At 43.9% G+C, this 21,749-nt stretch overlaps 1 protein-coding gene and 1 non-coding gene across 3 annotated transcripts; both read left to right on the top strand.

The window, feature by feature from the left end:
- Positions 1–13,117: 13,117 nt before the first annotated feature.
- Positions 13,118–20,710, top strand: LOC119362311. Of its 2 annotated transcripts, XM_037627509.1 has the most exons (16): positions 13,118–13,538; positions 13,712–13,786; positions 13,924–14,052; positions 14,139–14,212; positions 14,476–14,569; positions 14,872–14,914; positions 15,205–15,267; positions 15,620–15,849; positions 17,509–17,629; positions 17,697–17,797; positions 17,919–18,032; positions 18,270–18,440; positions 18,519–18,662; positions 18,742–18,887; positions 18,990–19,141; positions 20,424–20,710. In XM_037627509.1, exons 1-15 carry the CDS (start codon positions 13,249–13,251, stop codon positions 19,136–19,138), a joined length of 1,944 nt encoding a protein of 647 aa, XP_037483406.1. In that variant the 5' UTR covers positions 13,118–13,248; the 3' UTR covers positions 19,139–19,141; positions 20,424–20,710. The 2 variants fall into 2 exon arrangements, with proteins under 2 accessions (XP_037483406.1, XP_037483405.1); XM_037627508.1 differs by lacking the exon at positions 20,424–20,710 and having other exon boundaries at positions 18,990–19,864.
- TRNAL-GAG lies at positions 19,889–19,969 on the top strand. The gene has a single exon. It is a non-coding gene; the product is annotated as a tRNA-Leu (tRNA).
- Positions 20,711–21,749: the final 1,039 nt, after the last annotated feature.

The following is a 21,749-nucleotide window of genomic DNA, read 5'->3' as shown; positions in this document are numbered from 1 at the left end:
AAAAAAGGAATGTATATATTTTATATTTCATTAATATTTTTATAGAATTGCGCAAATGAAGTTACATTTCATGACAAAACATAGACATATTAACTTGTTAAGTGATATGAGCAAAATTTAAAATGGTAGCATTTTCTTTGTATATTATGAATATTTCTTGGCAAATTTGTACAAGTCTTTTTATATTTTGCGGCATTTTTCAAATGCAATGGACAATTTTCTAAATGTGTTAATATTTCAATTGAATGGTACAAACACTCCTATAAATGTATGAACTTTATGTGTGAACACTTTTTAAAGCCGCATGAACGAAATTCTAAATACACATCGGACATTTTGAATAAGTTTTTTTAATTATATATTTTTTTCCACATTTCTAAGTAATGGGAAAATGAAAAAAGTATGTGAGGATGAAAACCAAAAAACATGTGTACGTGTGCTAGGCTAGGGGTATGCTCATGTCTTGCATCGCATGGGCTAAAAGCATCTCTAGCAAATCCCGTAAAGCACTACCTTTAAAAAACAGTACACAAGCCCCCTAAAACGAATATACGGTACCGCGAGACATTGGACGGAACAAATCCCATAAACCCGTACTTTGTTTTTTCTTCGTTTTCTCCTCACGCTTCTTCTTCCCTGATACACACGCATGGACGAACTTGAACTCCGATTGACCAGAACGCTCTGGTGATGCTTCGACGATGCTCCGGTGACGCTCTAGCCCGTTGCTTAATCCGGCGATGCTTCGGTCCGCCGCGTGCTCCGGCGATGCTCCGGTCGGCCGCCGGCGAGCTCCTCCGCCTGCTCGCTACTCATGCGCGGCGTCGCGAGCCCCCCTGCTCCGATGTTAACCGACTTTATAGGATCCTCAAAAAGGGCTGAAATCCTCCATATATGATGATTAGGAGTAGTCCTGGCCATCTCAGGCCCGGCCCTGTTGGCCCACCCAGGCCCGTTCCTAAAATCCAGGGCCTAGGCCCGATGGGCTTGCCCACGGGCCGGGCTTGGGCCTGAGCTTTGAGCCCACCAGTAGGGCCTGGACGGGCTTGGGCTTGGCATATTGGCATTTTAAGGAAGAGGCCCGCCCCACGGCCCTAAGCCCTAAGGGCTTTCTAGGGCTTTTTACCAGATGGGCCGGGCTTGGGCTTGAAAAGTAGACCCAGTGATAGGGCCTGGGAGGGCCTGGGCCTCAGTTTTTTGCCGTGGGCTTTTTCAGGCCCGGCCCGGCCCATGGCCAGATATAACTAGGAGCTCTAATATTCGGGAGTCTGTATTTTTTTAGGGGATATGCTATTTTACATAATCTATTTGGGCATTTTTTCAGCCTGTACCATAAATACGAAGGTTGTTTTGGCGGGGAATAAATACGAAGGTTTGACCGTTTTTATGGGATCTGCTAGAGATGCTCTAACCTAGTAAACATCGTTGTAGATGAGGGGAGCTTGCCTCACTAAACTGAGACCGCAGGAGCTATATCTCGCGCTCGTCTCGCCCGAAGCTTTGTCCCTGCATTGTAGCTATTGGGCCGGCCCATTTATTTCTTTTTTTTTCATTGGCTAGATTTCGTTCGACAGGGAAAAAACTAGACTACCAGGGAGAGAAGTCCCTACTGAATTTTTTTTAATAAAAAGGAGAATGTGAGACAACAAAGTCCAAGCAGAGGCTCAAAACCGCATCTGCCGCGAGACACAACCGCTTGTTCGCCACTGGGCTAGGAGCCCACTCAAGTTTTCGTTCGATTGTTCGTTGAGTTTTCGTTAGCTGGTTTCGTTTCTGTATTCTTTTGTCTTTTTTGTGAAGATTTCTTCTTCGGTTTTCACTTTTGGGGTCCGATCTTCTATGTTTTTATTTGTTTTTGTACTTTCTTGGTTTTTTATTAATTCACCGATTTTCTTGTTGTCTTTTCCTTTTTTGGTTTATTTTGTTCTCTTGATTTTTTTTCACTTTTTTTTCTTCAGGTTTCTTGTTTCTTATTTTCATCAGTTTTCTTCGTTTGTCTTCGCTTTGTATTTTTTTTCTTGGTTTCTCTTTGTTTCCTCATGAATTTTCACGGTTTTCTTTGGGTTATCTATTTTTCTTCTTTTTCGAGGTGTTTCTTTTGTTTCTTTGTTTCGCTTCTTTTGTTTTCATTGCTTCTCTTCAACACATATATACTATTTTCATACACATTTGTGCATTTTAGGTAAATATTAAGTATATTTTTGTACAAGTTTAACATTTTGCAAATGAATGATTAATATTTAAGAAGTTATGTTTGATGACTAATTTTTCACATACATTTTACATTTTCTCTAAATATCATGAACAATTTTTAATATATTGTTAATATTTTCTAAATATATGATTACTTTATTTTATGTAGTATGAGAATTTATTCTGAATTTATGTTATTATGTTCAATTTTGTTAAGACACGTTCTATATTTTTTGGTATACATCTGAAACATTTTTTTACATGTTTAACATTTGTGAAGTAGATGATTATCATTTTTCATATTTTGTTTCCATGACTACCTTTTCCATACCATTTTCATATATTTTTGATAAGACACGCTCTTCAAAAACGAGGAGTGAATGAAAGGTTATGCATTGAAGAAGTGGAAGTCGATCTTTAACCTTAGTGTTCATGCCCATGGGCCCGATGTAGAACTTATCATGGAAGCTGCTCGTAAAAACAATTACCCCTTGTTATAAGTTCGTCTTGTATCGCTGGTTTGATCATTCATAACCGTGGTTCCGATCATAGTTTCTTCTTAATTCCATTTCCCGGACAAGTTAAAATACTTGTCTCCTGCAAGTCATTTCACCTGTCCAACCTCTAATTTGATCTACCTTCAAGTATTGCCTCATGTTATCTCGAGGATATTGTGTCATTGCACTACCTCTTGTAAATTCTTAATTGAAGTGATACTCCGTCACATCATTCATATCCTGATCGGCTATATCATTATCGTACTAAAAAAATTAATTGTGCTGCCTGGTCCTTTCTTCCCGAAGCACAATCTTCGACGATGAGCTAAGCTTACGTCGATCTTCCTCGTCATATCATTTTGCCTTGAATAACAAGCTTGATTTCGAGTTTGTGTCGTACCCGTGGCTCCAATAACCTTTCACTTTATCATTCCTCTGACTTGATGTCATCGCCGATTGATTACATCTTCATGAAATCTCTCGACAAATGTGTCTTGATCATCATCAACATTCTGAGCTCTTCCAGGATATCGATTGAATTCATGATGAGAAATACCATCCTTGCCCCTCGATGATTTGTGTTATCATCGACAACATTCTTGCCTCCCCCAATTCGAATTTGTTCATATAAATTTTGGAAATACATCCTTTTTGACATGTCGATGGATTTTTGCTGAAACCATCGGCCACCTCCTCATCTTCCCTGATAAAATTGCTTGGGGTGTTCAAGTAATTTCCGATGGATCCTTTGTGTATCCAAAGTCTGACCTATCCCCGATGACCATGTCAACACTATCCCGAAGCATGTGTGTGGTACTCCGATCATCTATAAGAACATTGGGAGCGCAATGCTAACTGTTCTTGATCAGTTATTCAAACACCATGGTGTGGGTAATATCATCATTCTTCCCTCGCCCCTTCGTCTAAATACTTTTGAACTTGTTGTCCGATCATGTATATCATGCCCCGCCTTTCCTTGGGAAGGATATACCCTAAACTCTTGTGTGCAAACACATTTTTCCTTTCCTTTGATCTGATTAATCCTGATAATCACATTTTCCTTTCCATTGGTTTGTTAGTCTTTCTTTTGATCAATATGATAAAAGAAGAAACAATTCCCTGCTTATAAAAACGCCTCAAGGTACAATTCGGTCAGTACGACCCTGTTACTAATGTTGATGACATTCCGGTAACCACCGATGAACGAGAACTTTGCCTACTGGTCCGCCTCATTTCAACGAGCAGGAAAATGGTTCTCTTCATGCCTCACCCTTGGTACCAACGTTCTTGCCACCATAACTGACAGGTTTTTCTCTGACATGCCTCGCTATCATGACCGTGCAAGATGTCAGCTTCCTTCCTACTTTCTACCACATGGTGGGTCCATAACCCACAGTTCCACAGGATTGAAGCCTAACTCTCCTATACAACCTTGATGCCGAAGTATCTTATGCTCTTGGCCTTGTGTGTTATCACGAGCCACCCTCCGAGAGATGATCTACTCCCGATGCTCTGAACCCCTTCTCACACTCTGTTCAGGTACCGATCGTTTGTCCATTCGCTTGAAACTTCTTATTGTACCTTCATATTTTGCTCGCGACGTTTTCTTAAATTTCAAATCGAGAGATACTTCTGTCACATTTCCTGCATTGTTCACCAGACAATTAACCCCATAAGGGTCAGTTCACCCGAAGTTACTCTTTACTTCCCGATTTAAATCTCGGGACGAGATTTTTTGTAGTGGAGAAGATTTGTAACATCCCCAGCATCATGCTATAGTAATCTCCCCTAATGGTGGCGATGTCATTGTGATTACTATGCAGCTTGCCACTTGTCCAAAAATCAAAGCCTTTTTCAAATTTAAAATAAGTCGAATAAATTATTTCTTCGAGCAGTAAAACTAAAATGTTCACCTTATCCTATAAATTCCCTGATCATTGTCATGTTGAAGCCAACCTCTTTTGGATTCCCAAAATTCCCCTGGAATTAATTTTTGGCCCAGCAGCAACTAAATTTGGCCTTTTCAATTTCTAAAAAATGGTTAGGCAACTCCTTTTGACTCCATACTTTTTGTTCCATCTCAATATGTTGTGTTAGATTTATGTGCCAAGTTTTGTTCAAAATAGAACTCATTTGGTACAAAAAGAAAATGCAAAAGGAAAAGAGAAAACGGAAAAAAAGGAAAAGGACCTAATCTACTAGGCGGTTTGGCCCATCTAACTAAACAGCCAGGCCGGCCTGCCCTGGCGATCCCTCCCCTCTCCCATGTTCATGCGACCGGGTCGCTAGAGGGGCAGGTCGCCCCGGACCACCTCGCCGGCGCCGACGCCAGGACGAGATAAGGACGCCACGCCCGACCCCTCGATCCCATCCCCTCCCCACTTGCTTCCGCGCCTCCCAGATCCACCCCGTTCTCCCTCTGGCCCCTCTCCCCAACGTCGCCCGACGCTGTCGTCACCATTCTTCTTGCACCGCCACGGCGACCGGCAACCCCGAGCTTCACCAACGCATCCACGAGCTCCGCTCCGCCGTTCTCCGCTCCTTCGTCTTCGACCATCAACAGGAGCTGGGAGGCCCCGCTGAGGGCATTCTTCTCCACCCCCTTTCGCCTCTGTTGCCGATGATCCTCGTCGTCTCCGGTGAACCCTGCAGCTACTAATCCGTCGAGGGCTTTTCTTAGCCGCTCGGTGAGCTCCTCTACCTCCTACTCCTTCCTGGTTGTTCTCTCGCGCGCCCTAGCTAGCTATCACCGACGCGCCCGAACACGGCGCCGCCGATGAGCTCGTGGCCGTCACCACAGCCGCCATCATGCTCGCCCGAGCACAGCATCGTGCTCCTGGTGCTTCCAGGAACGCAACAAGCGCGTGCACACATCCTACCGTGCTCCACATCACCGTAGCCACCAAGGCCCGCCGCCACCTGACGTTGTTTACAAATAGCCAAGTGATGTTTAAAATTGTGGAGTTCTCAGACTTGTCATTCATACAATCATTCCTTGTTGCTCTTGTTACTACAAGATACCCTGAAATACTTTGTGATTTTTCGAGAATCTTTCGCACCTGCTGCCTTGCAGCTCCTTTTTCTGCCTGAATACCCCTACGAATAATTCCTCACACTTATCGGGGATTCGTTCATCCCCAGTTGATCATATGTCTCACAAAATTCTTCGAATGCAATTCGATCTCCCGATGATCCTCTGCAGCCTAGTGCTCCCGAAAGTCTTGTCTGCCTACATTATGGTTAAATCCATATGTCCGGCAATATTCATTGACATCCTTTGTCATTGTCATCCTGAGCCTATTGATTCAATATGTTGCGTTGCTCGCAATCATCAGTCAAACCCTGAAATTTGACCTTCCTGCTCATATGTCATTGACATGAGTTGGATCACGACCAATCATGTTGTAATTGATTGTCCACCTAGTTCCCTTCAACTTGAACATCGCAATTATTCAGCTGCTTCTATAATCCGATGCTTTTACACTATTTCTTCTTCTAGTTGAGCATTGATACTCTCATCAGATTCTTTGTGGTCAACCATATCCTTTGGTGGATTATTATCTGACCGTTCCTGCCTATTCTCAAATCCTTGAGTTCTTCCCCTGATACATAATGCCTTTGATAAAGTGTATCATCTGCTTATTTTCAACCATGCTCTGCTATTGAGCTGATGTTATATGCTCTGGAACTTAGTGGTATATGTTCCTAAGATACCCCTACGGGTTGAATCTATGCCTTCCCTAATCCGAGTGAACTCGAAAGAGATGTGAGTCATACTCTTCTGGTGCTTCACCAGATAAATCTTTCACACTACAAATTCTTCAAAAACGAGGAGTGAATGAAAGGTTATGCATTGAAGAAGTGGGAGTCGACCTTGAACCTTAGTGTTCATGCCCATGGGCCCGATGTAGAACTTATCATGGAAGCTGCTCGTAAAAACAATTACCCCTTGTTATAAGTTCATCTTGTATCGCTGGTTTGATCATTCATAACCGTGGTTCCGATCATATATTCTCCTTAATTCCATTTCTCGGACAAGTTAAAATACTTGTCTCCTGCAAGTCATTTCACCTGTCCAACCTCTAATTTGATCTACCTTCAAGTATTGCCTCATGTTATCTCGAGGATATTGTGTCATTGCACTACCTCTTGTAAATTCTTAATTGAAGTGATACTCCGTCACATCATTCCTAGCCTGATCGGCTATATCATTATCGTACTAAAAAATTTAACTGTGTTGCCTGGTCCTTTCTTCCCGAAGCACAATCTTCGACGATGAGCTAAGCTTACGTCGATCTTCCTCTTCATATCATTTCGCCTTGAACAACAAGCTTGCTTTCGAGTTTGTGTCGTACTCGTGGCTCCAATAACCTTTCGCTTTATCATTCCTTTGAGTTGATGTCGTCGCCGATTGATTACATCTTCATGAAATCTCTCGACAAATGTGTCTTGATCATCATCAACATTCCGAGCTCTTCCAGGATATTGATTGAATTTATGATGAGAAATACCATCCTTGCCCCTCGATGATTTGTGTTATCATCGACAAAATTCTTGCCTCCCCCAACTCGAATTTGTTCATATAAATTTTGGAAATACATCCTTTTTGACATGTCGATGGATTTTTGCTGAAACCATCGGCCACCTCCTCATCTTCCCTGATAAAATTGCTTGGGGTGTTCAAGTAATTTTTGATGGATCCCTTGTGTATCCAAAGTCTGACCTTTCCCTGATGACCATGTCAACACTATCCCGAAGCATGTGTGTGGTACTCCGATAATCTACAAGAACATTGGGAGCGCAATGCTAACTGTTCTTGATTAGTTATTCAAACATCATGGTGTGGGTAATATCATGATTCTTCCCTCGCCCCTTTGTCTAAATACTTTTGAACTTGTTGTCCTGTCATGTATATCATGCCCCGCCTTTCCTTGGGAAGGATATACCCTAAATTCTTGTGTGCAAACACATTTTTCCTTTCCTTTGATCTGATTAATCCTGATAATCACATTTTCCTTTCCATTGGTTTGTTAGTCTTTCTTTTGATCTATATGATAAAAGAAGAAATAATTCCTTGCTTATAAAAACGCCTCAAGGTACAATTCGGTCAGTACGATCCTGTTACTAATGTCGATGACATTCCGGTAACCACCAATGGATGAGAACTTTGCCTACTGGTCCGCCTCGTTTCAACTAGCAGGAAAATGGTTCTCTTCATCCCTCGCCCTTGGTACCAACGTTGTTGCCACCATAACTGACATGTTTTCCTCTGACATGTCTCGCTACCATGACCGTGCAAGATGTTAGCTTCCTTCCTACTTTCTACCACATGGTGGGCCCATAACCCACAGTTCCACATGATTGAAGCCTGACTCTCCTATACAACCTTGATGCCGAAGTATCTTATGCTCTTGGCCTTGTGTGTTATCACGAGCCACCCTCCGAGAGATGATCTATTCCCGATGCTCTGAACCCCTTCTCACACTCTGTTCAGGTACCGATCATTTGTCCATTCGCTTGAAACTTCTTACTGTACCTTCATATTTTGCTCGCGACGTTTTCTTAAATTTCAAATCGAGAGATACTTCTGTCACATTCCCTGCATTGTTCACCAGATAATTAACCCCATAAGGGTCAGTTCACCCAAAGTTACTCTTTACTTCCCGACTTAAATCTCGGGACGAGATTTCTTGTAGTGGAGGAGATTTGTAACATCCCCAACATCATGCTACAGTAATCTCCCCTAATGGTGGCCATGTCATCGTGATTACTATGCAGCTTGCCACTTGTCCAAAAATCAAAGCCTTTTTCAAATTTAAAATAAATCGAGCTTCACCAACGCATCCACGAGTTCCGCTCTGCCGTTCTCCACTCCTTCGTCTCCGACCATCAGCAGGAGCTGGGAGGCCCCGCTGAGGGCATTCTTCTCAGCCCTTCCGCCTCTGTCGCCAACGATCCTTGTCGTCTCCGGTGAACCCTGCAGCTACTAATCCGTCGAGGGATTTTCTTAGCCGCTCGGTGAGCTCCTCTACCTCCTACTCCTTCCCGGTTGCTCTCTCGCGCGCCCTAGCTAGCTATCACCAATGTGCCCGAACACGGCGCCGCCGATGAGCTCGTGGCCGTCGCCACAGTCGCCGTCATGCTTGCCCGAGCATAGCATCGTGCTCCTGGTGCTTCCAGGAACGCAACACACGCGTGCACACATCCTACCGTGCCCCACATCACCGTAGCCACCAACGCCCGCCGCCATCTGACGTCGTCGTGCTCACCGCGACCCCTCCTGCTCCGCGTGTGGCTCGAACTGCGCCCACGCGCGCGCTGCTGTCACCGCTCGTGCCCGGTTCATGCGCCCCCGCATCCCCCATCCGCTACTGCCCCGCGCGCCTGCTCATGCTCCCCTGCCGCACCCACGATGCCTGTCCTCTGTGCTGCCCCGCGTCGGCATTGCCCGCTGCGGCCATGCAACCCCGCGAGCACTGCCCCGCGCCCTCTCGCCCCGCTGCTTTGCTGCATGCAGCGGCGCTTCTCACCACCGCTGCCGCTGCCGCACGCGGGCGCCTGTAGCCGGTGCCTGCTGCTATGCTGCACAACTTCAGTAACATTCAGTTACTATAGGTATTGTAGCCTTTCTATTTCTACAATGACTAACCCTCTAGACAGCCGCTAAATAGCAACAAAAACGATAGTTGACAGGAGCCAAATTATTATGTGAAGGTAGTACACTTGAAAATGCTCAAATGTTTCCATTGTACCAAATCCATTTGATGTGTGGTTTAATTCCTACGAAAATCACAAAGTTCAATATTTTGTTAAGAGAAAACTAAAAAAAAAACAACTTTATTTTCTACTTTAGAGCTGTTGATGATCAAGCTAATGAACTCTAGTATGGATAAAAGTGATACTAACATGCAGATCGCACAAAAATGCTCAAAATTGATATAAGGCACAAAATCACACAAGCTACAGAACAGTAGTTGCAGCCTTTGGAAAACAGCCAAGTGATGTTTAAAACTGTCGAGTTCTCAGACTTGGCAAAATTCCAGGGATTTTCAGAATATTGCTAAAACTTTGATAAATCTTAGAAAAATAATTCGTAAATTGGATGGAACTTCTTTGTACATGAAAGTCGCTCTGAACGACGAGACGAATCTACATACGCAGTCCGTTCATCTGCCACATGTCCCTAGCATAGCGAACCTGCAACTGTCCCCCTCCGGTTCGTTTGTCCGAAAATGCCAAACTTCGGAAAAACTTTCCCGGATGTTATCCCCTTCGCCGGTATCGTGTAACCCTGCGTTAGAGCACCCCTAGCTCCGCCCGTTGTCTTGTTATGCTTATGTTTGCTTGTATTTATTGTTTCTCCCCATCTTCTCTCCGGTAGACCCCGAGACCGATGTTGATGCTGATGTGATCGTCTACGTCGACGAAGACCCTTCTTCCCTTTCAGTGGAGCTTCCAGGCAAGCCCCCCCTTTGATTATCCCGATATCACCCATTCCATTCTCTCATGCTTGCATTAGATTTTGCTACTCTTATTGTTTGCTCCTATTCTGATGCATAGCCTGTTTTTGTAACCTGCTTATTGTTACCTTACATGCTTATCCTAAACTGCTTAGTATAGGTTGGTTAGTGATCCATCAGTGACCCCCACCTTGTCCTTGTTGCCCATGCTTCATAATTGAAGACCCGATCAACGGGATCGAAGACCAGAGCCCGACACCTCACATCACGTCATGCCCCTTTTGTTGCTCGACTCTGCAGAGTTACCATCGAGTGTCGAGGGTGGAACCTCATACATCACTCCTGATGACATCTCTGTAGTGTAGCTATTCGGTCGTGGTCATCAAGGGTGATTTCCTCCTTAACCACTTTCGATACGACTCTGTCGTGCAACCCCTCAAGTGTGAACCTTAAGGGTCGATCCCCTTACGTTCACCTTGATGATTACATCGAGTGGAATTCACCGGGGGTGATTCCTCGGGTTTTCTCCTTGATGTTTGGACACAGGATACTTGGACTTTACAACTGCTGCTTGGAAAGGCGGGTCGACCCTGAGGGGTACCCGCAAGTGATGTGGAGACGGGTTGACCTGGAGGGTACCCGAGAGTTGAATACGAGGGTGACCGAGCATTCTTAGCCCTTGCCGCAAGTCCTCGAGACGGGGCGACAGGGTCACATCTTTCGTGAGTCTCTGCTCGTGACCGCACTGCCAACACATTAACGATTATCATATTTGATCCGAGGGGCCTCTGGCCTGATAACACTAACCATCACGTGGGCATAGTATGGGCGTTCTGTGTCATATGCATCAGCCGAAGCTTAATAGACGTCAACGACTGAGTGGCGCGCGCCGGGTTGGACTGGTAAGCACCTGCCTTTTTAAGGAGGTAGCTAGGTCTGCTCATCGGCCGCCCTCGCAACGTGCATGAGTTTTCGGGCCAATGTCCCATGACCCCTGGGGGCATAGGTTTAGTCCGGCGTGCTGACCTCTCTATTAAGCCTAGGTCGGGTTGCGACGTATTGTTTGGCCGAGGCCGGGCATGACCCAGAAAAGTGTGTCCGGCCGGAGTTAATCGAGCGTGGTGGGTAAGTTGGTGCACCCCTGCAGGGAAGAAAACATCTATCGATAGCATGTCCTACGGTAACGGACACTTGGAGTTGTATCCAGATCGATACAATTAGAACTGGATACTTGAGGTGATAACTGGATAGTATGGCTCTGGGATTGCTTTCTCGCAGGGAGTCGAGAAAGGATCTCTGGCCGAGGTTGATAACACTACTACTACTTTACCTTATGCTACTCTTATCTCTTCCGATGCTGCAAGATGCTTGGAGCTGCTTGAAGATGCTAGTCTTTGATAGGCTAGGCTTTCCCCTTCTCTTCCGGCATTCTGCAGTTCAGTCCACAGATACAACCCATTTCATTGATACCGATGCATATGTAGTGTAGATCCTTGCTTGCGAGTACTTTGGATGAGTGCTCACGGTTGTTTTGCTCCCCCTTTTCCACCTCTTTTCATTCTTCCCGGATGCTGCAACCAGATGGTGGAGCCCAGGATCCATACGCCACCTTCGACGACGACTGCTACTACACTGAGGGTGCCTACTACTACGTGGAAGCCGCCGACGACCAGGAGTAGTTAGGAGGCTCCCAGGCAGGAGGTCTTGCCTTTTCGATCGATGTTGCTTTTGTGCTAGCCTTCTTAAGGCAAACTTGTCTAACTTTTGTCTGTACTTAGATATTGTTGCTTCCGCTAACTTTTGTGTTTTCGAGCTGATGTATTCGAGCCCTCAAGGCCCCTGGCTTGTAATATAAAGCTTGTATTATTTTAATTTATGTCTAGAGTTGTGTTGTGATATCTTTCCGTGAGTCCTTGATCTTGATCGTACACATTTGTGTACGACTGAATCGAGGGCGTCACACACGTGTCGCGCTCTGGACGCTCCCTTCGGATTTTATTTTTTCTTATTTTTCCGCACGCGTTTTTCGCTTTTTAAACGTTTTTTTCCGGGTTTTTTCGACGTTTTGGTTTCCCCAGTCTTCCTTAGCTTTTCGATAAAAAAAATGTTGAATTTTTTTTGCATGAAAAAAAATTGTTTTCTTTTTTTTTTCTTTCGCAAAAGTCACGGTTTTTCTTCCGCGAGAGGCACGGTTGTGCTTTCGCGAGTCATGGCCGTGCCTCTCGGAAAAGGAAAAACAAAATGCGCTTTCTGTTTTTTTCTTTCGCGAGAGCGACGATTTTGCTTTCGCGAGAGGTATAGTTGTGATTTCGCGAGAGTCACGGCCATGCCTCTCGAAAACGAAAAAAAACGTGTTTTCTGTTTTTTCTTCTTCCACGAGAGTCACGATTTTGCTTCCACGAGAGGCACGATTGTGATTTCATGAGAGACACGGGCGTGCCTCTTTCAGAAAGGAAAAAACCTTGCTCCCGGTTCGGTTTTTTTGTGATTTTTTTTTCATCAAACCTATCAACATGGGATCTAGTTTTGAAGATCTCGACGTGAGGAATCCAATGATGAAAATAGTTCGAGATTTGGACGCACGGTTTATAAAAGATAAAAAGTTTTGAATAAACGGATCTACGGAAAAAGGGAAACTCCCAGGTCGCGACAAGTGACACGCTGCATGTGCGTCACTTGTCGCGATATGCGAAAGTGGAATGTTCTTAGCAATGAGTACTTCCTTAAATCCTTGTTTGGTTACACCCCTCCACAAGAGGATTGGAAGGGATTTGAGGAGGTTTTGACTTGCAGGGGATTAAATTCACTTCAACCCTGCCAAAACCCCCTTCGAATCCCTCTCAACCGATTTCGGCTCAGCTCGTAATAAGAGATGGGCCGAAACGAAAAGGAAAGCCCAGCAATCCAGTGCCTCCCCTCAAAAACAAAGAAAAGAAAACCGGCGAGTCGAGTGCCTCACTTCTGCGATTCCCCTTTGCGGCTCTGACCTCTGCCACCAGCCGCCGGCCTCGCCTCGCCGTCGCCGGATTCCCTGAAGGCCAGATTAGAGATTGAGCTCAAATTCCCGAACTATAAGCAGCGCGGGACAGGGGACAGAGATGGCTGCTGTCGGCGCGAAGGCGGTGCCGCCCACTCTGCTGTCGCTGTGCCTGCAAGCGGTCGCCGCACATCTCACCGCCGACGCAGCAGGCGCGGGTCGATCTGGTGGTCGCGGTGCTCATTTCGACGGGCTCGTCCAGGAGCACGAGGAGGAGGAGGAGGAGGAGGATGGCGGCCACCTCGCGCCGGAGCAGGTCGCGGAGGCGCTGCCTTGGGAGCTTCTCCATCAGCTGGCGTCTTCTCTGCCGCCGTTCGCTCTCGAACTGCTCCATCACGGCGCCCATGCCCGGTACCCTACCCCTCTCCCTGTCCTTCCCTCCTCCCATGTACCATGGATGCAGTCTATCTTCTTCCATATGTGGAGTACAGTGTACTGTATTCCACTCCTTTTAGTACAATATCTTCTTACATTTTCAAAGAGAAATTGGCTAATCACTTTGCATTTATAATTGCCCATCCCAGATGCTGCTCTTCCACTTCCCTTACGGATCGATCCGGAGAGCCGGACGGCAATAGACGTGGGACTAAACGTTCAAGGTGACACTCATCTACACACCAATAACTCAGTTGTTGTATTTGTTAGAAGAAACCGGTCAAGAGAATATTCTTAAGTATTTGACAATGTTGATGCAAGAGAATACTCTTCAAGTATTTGACAATGATGATGCTCGCAGGTGTGAAGACTTCAACACTGCATGGCAGGCATTGTTCGAATTTCGCTGGCCCCTCCATGATAACACTGGACATGATGACTTGGTTACTGTAGATTGGCAGCAGCGATACTGGGAAAAGCATTTGCAAGAGTATGTTATCAAACAATTACATATGGGTTAATCGTCAATTAATCCATTCTGGATCGACTTCGTCACTTCTTTTTACCTTTCCACAGGTGCCTGGATGAAGCTGCCGAGGCTGCGTTGCTTCCTTTATTTCGTGGTAGTATTGGTGAGCTAAGTATGTCAGGTGAATATATAAAACCTCTTCCTCCTTAAGTACTCCTCCGATCCAAAATAAGTGCCAGGGTCGACCACGATACTTATTTTTGATCGGAGGGAATATTTGTTATGCTTGACATTGTTTGGTTATTTACTCATCACAGTAAACAACTATCTTAACAACATGAGCAATGGGCTGATTTGTTTTCTAGCCAAGAACAGTTTTATGTTATGCTTGTAGTTAGTTGTAGCGATTGAAATTATCTTCAAGTCTAACTATAATCTATGCAGATAAAATCATGAGTTCCGTTTACCTCAGTGACAACATAGCCCAACAGTATTCCAGACTGTCATATCATTGGACCATACTTGGATCTTATGCAAGGTGCGATCATATGTCATTTGTTTGTCATATACCCAGTTCCTCTTTAACTCATATTTAACCTTTTCATGGAGAACTGCCTGGTGCTAGTGATTTATATTCAATTAAAGAAACCCTCACTCGTCAGTAGTTAGAAATCGATAATAATCTCGTGGGGATCTCTAATCTGGTCATGCGATGTTAGTTTTCTCAGTTTAATTACAACATGAACCTAGGTTAGATCAGGTTGTTTCTAGAATCCCTCAAGAGCTATGCAGAAATTGGATTTTCTTAATTCTTACTATGTAAAATTTTCTCATTTTCAGGTGCTTGAGATTTCAAAATGTGCTTTGCACAGCCGAAGTTTGTGTAAGTGCTCAAGCAGTACCTTGTCCCTTTATTTTTGCACTGTCTATGATTAATTATCTACGGTCCGTAGCATGTGTTGTTTCAGTTGTGCATTTGTATTGCTGTTATTTTGTTGGTATTTTGTTATTTGTGTATCTCTCCATCATCCATACAACAACAAATGTGCACTCAGATTCCAGAATAAGCTGTCGTTTGTGCTATATATATTTGCATATGTATTGTGAGTTCATCGTTTAAAGTTCAGACTTATGACAGTTATGGTTGACTGCTAGAAATCTGTTGTTTTTCAGGACATGTTGCAACATAGCAGGCTAGAAACGTTGGTGTTCGTAAGAGTCATATCAGAGCTTGAGGTAATATTATGCCTGCGAGGTTATGTTGGTGCATGCAATAGCTTTAGGAAAACAAACATGCAGAGCCATGGGCTGCAACTCACTTAAAAGTAACATTATGTTCAATAGTTCAAGTTTCCATGTCTCGTAAACTGTACCATAAGAGACATAGGGAAAGTTAAGGTTGAGGCAGCATTATTAAGAAGCATGACAAAGAACTTACTAGAAAAGAAAGTTTTACAGCGGATAAGCTACACACTTGTTGTATCCTTTTCTGCATGATGTCCCATATTGTTGCTTTGCTCTGTTTTGTCAACTGATAGCAAACGAGGAATATTCCAAATTTAAGCCCCTTCTCAATTTCTACTGACAGGTAAATGGTGTATGCCTGCTTCTGAGCTGCCATGCAAAGACACTATTATCTCTTGAATTTATCCACTGCCAGCTTTATCCTGCAGTCATGGATAAAGTTTGCACTAGTCTTCGCCAGCCAGGATCCCAAAACTACAAGATCCAGTCCTTTAGTATTAAATCATCTCGCATTGATGAAAGCAAGTCTCTAACCACCTCTGCTGGTCTATTAAATCTTCTGTCATATGCAAAGTAAGTTGCATGCCCTCTTATTCTGCCTTGGTTTTATTTTCAAACAGATGCTGGGGAATAGCCCGAGGAATTCAACTTTTTCTTTATTATTCTTTTTCTAACAATTGTTGTTGCATTATTCTATATAATGGCACTCTAATTAGATGCTCAGTTAAATTTTTTCCAGCCATTTTATGACATGATTTCATAATCTAATTTAGGTAAGAAAAATGCATCCAGCAATTTTATGCATTTGTCACGAGAATATACAGGAGCAGGCCCAGAACATAAAGAATGGGTGTTGAAAAATTTGTAAAAATGTCGCTCAATATAAAACATAGAAGTTCACAATAGCAAAGAATCTGCAGATTGTTCCTACTCGGGACAATAACTCAAATGATTTACAGGAATTGCAAAACATTATGGAAAACTTACAGTTTAGGACTAAGAAATTATTCATTATCCTCAACTTGCAAAATAATTTATTTTCTTGAACGCGTAGGAGAGCTGTGTGTCATTTCATTAAGGAGAAGAAAGAAGTAAGTGCAGGGGGAGGGGGCTAGGGATTAAATCCCATCTCCACCCCAAACACGCCCACACACGCCCAGGGTACCCTGGAACGCTTCCCATACTTAAGATACAGCGACCGACTCACAGAAAACGGACTACATATCCAGTGTAAGCGACCTTAGGAGCAAAAACCTGGAGTGCAGCAGCCCCAGCCAAGCACCAAAAGCCACTCCCACTGGCAACTTCAAATAGCACTACGGGAATATGATTGGTTGTGCACCATTAAAGACTGGCCATTTCTGTGTTTCCAAACCCTTTTGCACGGCGCAAATTTAACAGAGTCAGGAAAAATAGCTTGTATCATGACCTGACCGAGTAAACCTTCAAATGTGTTGATCAGGACTGTACTGCTGCAGAGTAAAACCATCTACCAGGTCCCATAAATGAGATACATTCAATTAAAGACTTGCACAGTAAGAGTACCCTCGGTGTCGGAAACCCATCTATGCCCCTCCAAAGCTTGAGCAACCGTGCATTGTAACAGCATTCATTCACTATTGTTCTCATGTCGTATTTATTAGTTTATGCTTCACATAAAGTATTAAAGTAAATACTTTCTCCTAACACCATGGAAAGATTTAATTCCATTTTGAGGGTTGTGTGGAATGGGCACTGCTAGTTTGGCTGTTCAAGGTCCTCTTAAAAACCTGGATATGACCGTGGGTTTAACCGGAAACTGAAAAGCGGTGCCAGATTCAGTCATGTTGAACTCTTACATGTTTTACATGAAAAGTCAGTTTGCATTACTTTATTCAGAGTACCATGACACACCTATGGACAATATACGGCCGTTCATTTATCTTAAAGCAGAGAGCAGTAGAACAGACTAGAATTCCAAAAGAAAAAGGTAAGAATAAGAGTAACAACATGTAGAGGTGAAAGAAAATTCACCTATTCATCCTGTCATTCAAAGGAAGTTTTGTCCTCGCAATCTCCTGCCTGCATCTCCAACCTATTAGGTTATTTGGGATTTAAGTTTGGTATATGCAACAAACTGGTTATGATGCCTGCCTGTAAGCATAAATGGCATAATGTTGCTACTTAATTACTGATTGTTTGCCAAAAAGATTGGGTGCACATTAACGCTGTTTTATTCTTACCATTGTTCAGGTCGCTGCAGTTGCTGTCATTTAATGATGTTAAGATGCAGCCATCATTTGCTAAGATGATTATTCATACTCTCCTTGAATCTTCCTCTGGTTTACAAACGCTTGACTTGTCAGAAAACAATGTGGGTTCACACAAGAACATTTTCTTCTTTGATATCTGTCTTTTGGCAAATAATCTCTCTTTTATAGCTTGCAGGCTGGCGTTCTACTGTAGACAGAAGTTCTACAAGTTTCTCATCAGCACTGAAGTCAAATACATCCTTGAACTCCTTGACTGTTCTTAACCTAAGGTATTACCTGTTCCCTTTCAGCACCCGCCAAGTCTTCATAATTAGAAACCTTGTCACCACTTCCCTTTTGAAGTTGGCATGGCTTGTGTATTAAAACATATCATAATACTTGTCATGTCAGGGGAAACAATTTGCAGGAGGGGGACATGGAGTATATATGCAATATTCTAGCAAAGATGTCTAATTTGAGAAGTTTAGATATAAGTGACAATCCAATCACTGATGAGGGTATCAGGTAGTCTTCAGTTTTCTCTAGATTTGCATCAATCATGAGTGCATAATAATCCCTCCGTCCCATAATATAAGACGTTATTACATCCAATATACTCACATATTGGATGTAATAACATCTTATATTATGGGACAGAGGGAGTATTCTTTATGCCTGTGGTCAACTTCAAGACAATTTTTCCTTGTAGACTCTGTTATGTTCTATCAGTAAGCACTAACGAGTTGCATATAAACATTGCAGATACCTTATTCCTTTCTTTGAATTAGCTCTTCAAAGGGGGAATCCAATTCGGAAATTAAGAGCAGAGAACTGCGATTTGTCCAGTATTGGTGTGACTAAACTTCTTGAGTGCCTCACACCGATTGATAAACCACTTGATATGCTGTCTATAGCAGATAATCATCTTGGGAGGCAAGTCCTTTCTCCCGGTGCAGCGTTTCTGTTGTTTCTTTAGGTTGGGCCACATTTTGAACTGAGATGAATTTGCAGTTCTGTGGCAGCTACATTAGTAAAATTCCTGGGTTCACATGTAAGGGAGCTCAATGTTGAAGACATCGGCCTAGGACCACTAGGCTTCCAAATACTTGAGAAAGCATTGCCAAGGAAAGTAAATCTCTCCCACATCAACATCAGGTAGAAATCTCTGCCCGAGTCTCAATGATGCATGCTTGATGTGCAAGTTTCCTTAGCCACTTCAAATTTCATGTTGCAGTAAGAACCGCGGTGGGATGGGTACTGCGCACTTCATTTCCAGGCTGATACTGCAAGCGTCAAACCTTGTATCAGTCGATGCAGGATCTAACCTTTTACCTCCTGAATCGTTGGAAGTGATTTGTAATGCATTGAAGCAAACAACATGTGAGAAACCTGCTTCTTCGTATTCTCCTTCACTATGTTTAAGGTTGAACCTAATGGGCATGCACCAAAGAGATTGGTCAATAACCAGTGGGTCTGTTGTAGGTAACTTGACGCGAATAGACCTGATGGGCAACCTGCAATTGTCAAGTGCTATCTTCCCTGCAGTCTTTGAGTTCAAGAAGCGCGGAAAGCCAATCCTGCTTGTTCCGTCGCAGCAAGGTAGCTGTGCTCCCTATGATGCCGACCCGTAACCCGTAAGTAGCACTTGCTATACTGAGAATTATGAAAGGCAGCTCTTACTGTTCCTTCGCAAGCTTGGGCGAAACCTCCTATTTGCATGATCAAGGGACGCATGGTGCTTTTGCTGTAGAAGTTGGAGAAAGTGAACAGAGAGTTTCAGTTAATAAAGCAAATCTACTTGGGCAACCAGGAAAAAGAGGCTTAGACGTTGATTGGGGCAAATATTTATGATCATTCCTTCATCAGATCACAAGTAGAATGAAATCAAGCTTAATTCGAGAACCCGACCACGAGTTGGTTTACGATTGGGTTCCATACCAACACAAGTTTAACCTGTTCCGTGTTGTTAAACGGGAGGACCCTGCTGGTTTTTGCATGAAGTTCGGTCCAAGAGGAGGCGCTCAGGTGGTCCAGACTGTTGAAAACAGAAACCTCCTGATGAAAGAAATTCTGGCTTTGTTTGCGTTTCTACAGCCATCTATCTCGAGTTAGGCAGAATATCTTTGGTTCCTTTTTTTTGTAGTAAAATACAGTACAAAAATAGATGTAAAGCCAAACATACTCAACTGCTAGTTTCTTTTAGAGAGGAGCTGGTGCTTAGTGGGGCGTTGCCCAATTGTGAGGGTGAGGTAGACATTGTCTCTGGATAAAAATCTGGCCGATGACTAACTTTCAGGCTTCCAATGTGTAGACCGATTAGTCCCAGTAGTCATAATTAAATTATTTATTTAATGCAATATACTCCGGTATTGTTAACAATTGTTGGGATGGCCGAGTTGGTCTAAGGCGGCACATCGAGGGTGTGTTCCGAAAGGGCGTGGGTTCGAATCCCACTCCCAACAAAATTATTCTTTTTTGTCTCTTTATTAAAACGTTTTCCCCTTTATAATTTCATCATAGTGGATTTTTCGTTCTAGTTGGGCCAGAGTGATTAAGTTCGTGGCCCATCTTCTCAGGGCCTGCATATTGTGCAACAGGATCATAGGCTGACCCATTTACCCATGTGTCTGTTATATCTTCTGTTTAATATAAATAAAATTTGCTAAAAATATATCTAAATAAAAGATTCACAAAAATATAAATAAATAAATAATAAAAATATAACAGAATATTTGCCTGTCGTCCACCAGTTTATTTTCGTCCGCCATTTCCATCTCCTCCTGTTTCTCTGTCCGTCACACACAAAGGAGTTTTTTCTCTTCCCCCCTGACCCCGTACGTGGCAGAAAAAACTAATCTTATGGAACCCAAAATCTCGAACACTGACCCTCTCCTCCCTCATGTTCCTTCGATGCAGCTGCCATTGACTCGCTAGCCGCGGTGTCTCTCGGCCAACACTCCACGCGCCCTCGTGATGCCATCGCCCAGCGATCCCCACCGAAGCACGCAGGGCAGGGAAGGACTTAACCAACTTCCAGTGCTTTGCAAGTACTTGGAACGGTTCAATTGTGTGCCCGAATAAGAGTATCGGAAGCCCGGCTTACAAGAGCCAAACCCGCAATGTGCAACTTTATGCTACTGGGCAAGAACCCGAGGATCCACCAAAAAATGTTGAAAAAACAACCAGGTCTACTACTGGCTCCAAAACATCTGCAGATAATACTCCAAACACATTTCACAGCAGAATATTGGAAGAATAGAAACCAAGCATGTGCGTGTCGTTCCCAATCCACTTCCCGTCATAAGGAACACCCACACACACTTCCCGTTCCAAATGCTCCTTTATGCGACATGCTCAAGAAGATTCCGTTGCCACCTGATGAGAGGATGTTGGTTGGGATGCATCTATGCAAAGCCAGAATTTGCAGTCCATCGAGGTTTTCTTGTCAGCATGGGTCAAGAATACTTGGAGCGTTGGGCGAAAATTGATCGGCGCGGACGAGCTCGCGCGCTATCGGTATCTGGAGGCATTCGTTTTCCCTGATATGCGTGGTTTTCGTGGTGGGACCGTTTGTTGGTTAGGCGAGTTAATGCGTGGTCGTGACGGTCACGGGACGGCGTGGTAGACGGAGTGGGGCCCGACGTTAGAACGACGGTGACGGTGATCTCGTGAAGGGCAATTTGTGGGAGCAACTAATTAAAGAGCGCTCCTTCGGGAAACTCGCAAGGATCAGCGTCACTTGGCGCGCTCTTAGCCATTTGCCACGTGTCACGCTCTGGGGCACTCCCTCCGGATTTTATTTTTTTATTTTTTCACACGCGTTTTCGGCTTTTTAAACGGTCTTTTTTCTGGGTTATTTTTGATATTTTGGTTTTCTACCGGTCTTCCCTAACTTTTCGACCAAAAAAATAATTTTTTTGCGCAAAAGAACACATTTTTTTTCGCGAGAGTCACGGTTTTGTTTTAGAGAGAGGCACGGTTGTGCTTTCACGAGAGGCACGGCCGTGCCTCTTGGAAACGAAAAAAAAAACATGTTTTTTGTTTTTTTTCTTTCGCGAGAGGCACGATTCTGCTTCCGCGAGAGGCACGGTTGTGCTTTCGCGAGAGGCACGGGCGTGCCTCTTTCGGAAAGGGAAAAAAACATGTTTTCTGTTTTTTTCTTTCGCGAGAGGCACGATTTTGCTTCCGCGAGAGGCACGGTTGTGCTTTCGCGAGAGGCACGGGCGTGCCTCTTTCGAAAAG

The sequence above is a fragment of the Triticum dicoccoides genome, chromosome 2B, assembly GCF_002162155.2.
Source record: "Triticum dicoccoides isolate Atlit2015 ecotype Zavitan chromosome 2B, WEW_v2.0, whole genome shotgun sequence".
NCBI lineage: Eukaryota > Viridiplantae > Streptophyta > Magnoliopsida > Poales > Poaceae > Triticum > Triticum dicoccoides.
Note: the sequence above shows the minus strand (reverse complement) of the source record. Positions and strands in the feature narration are given on the sequence as shown.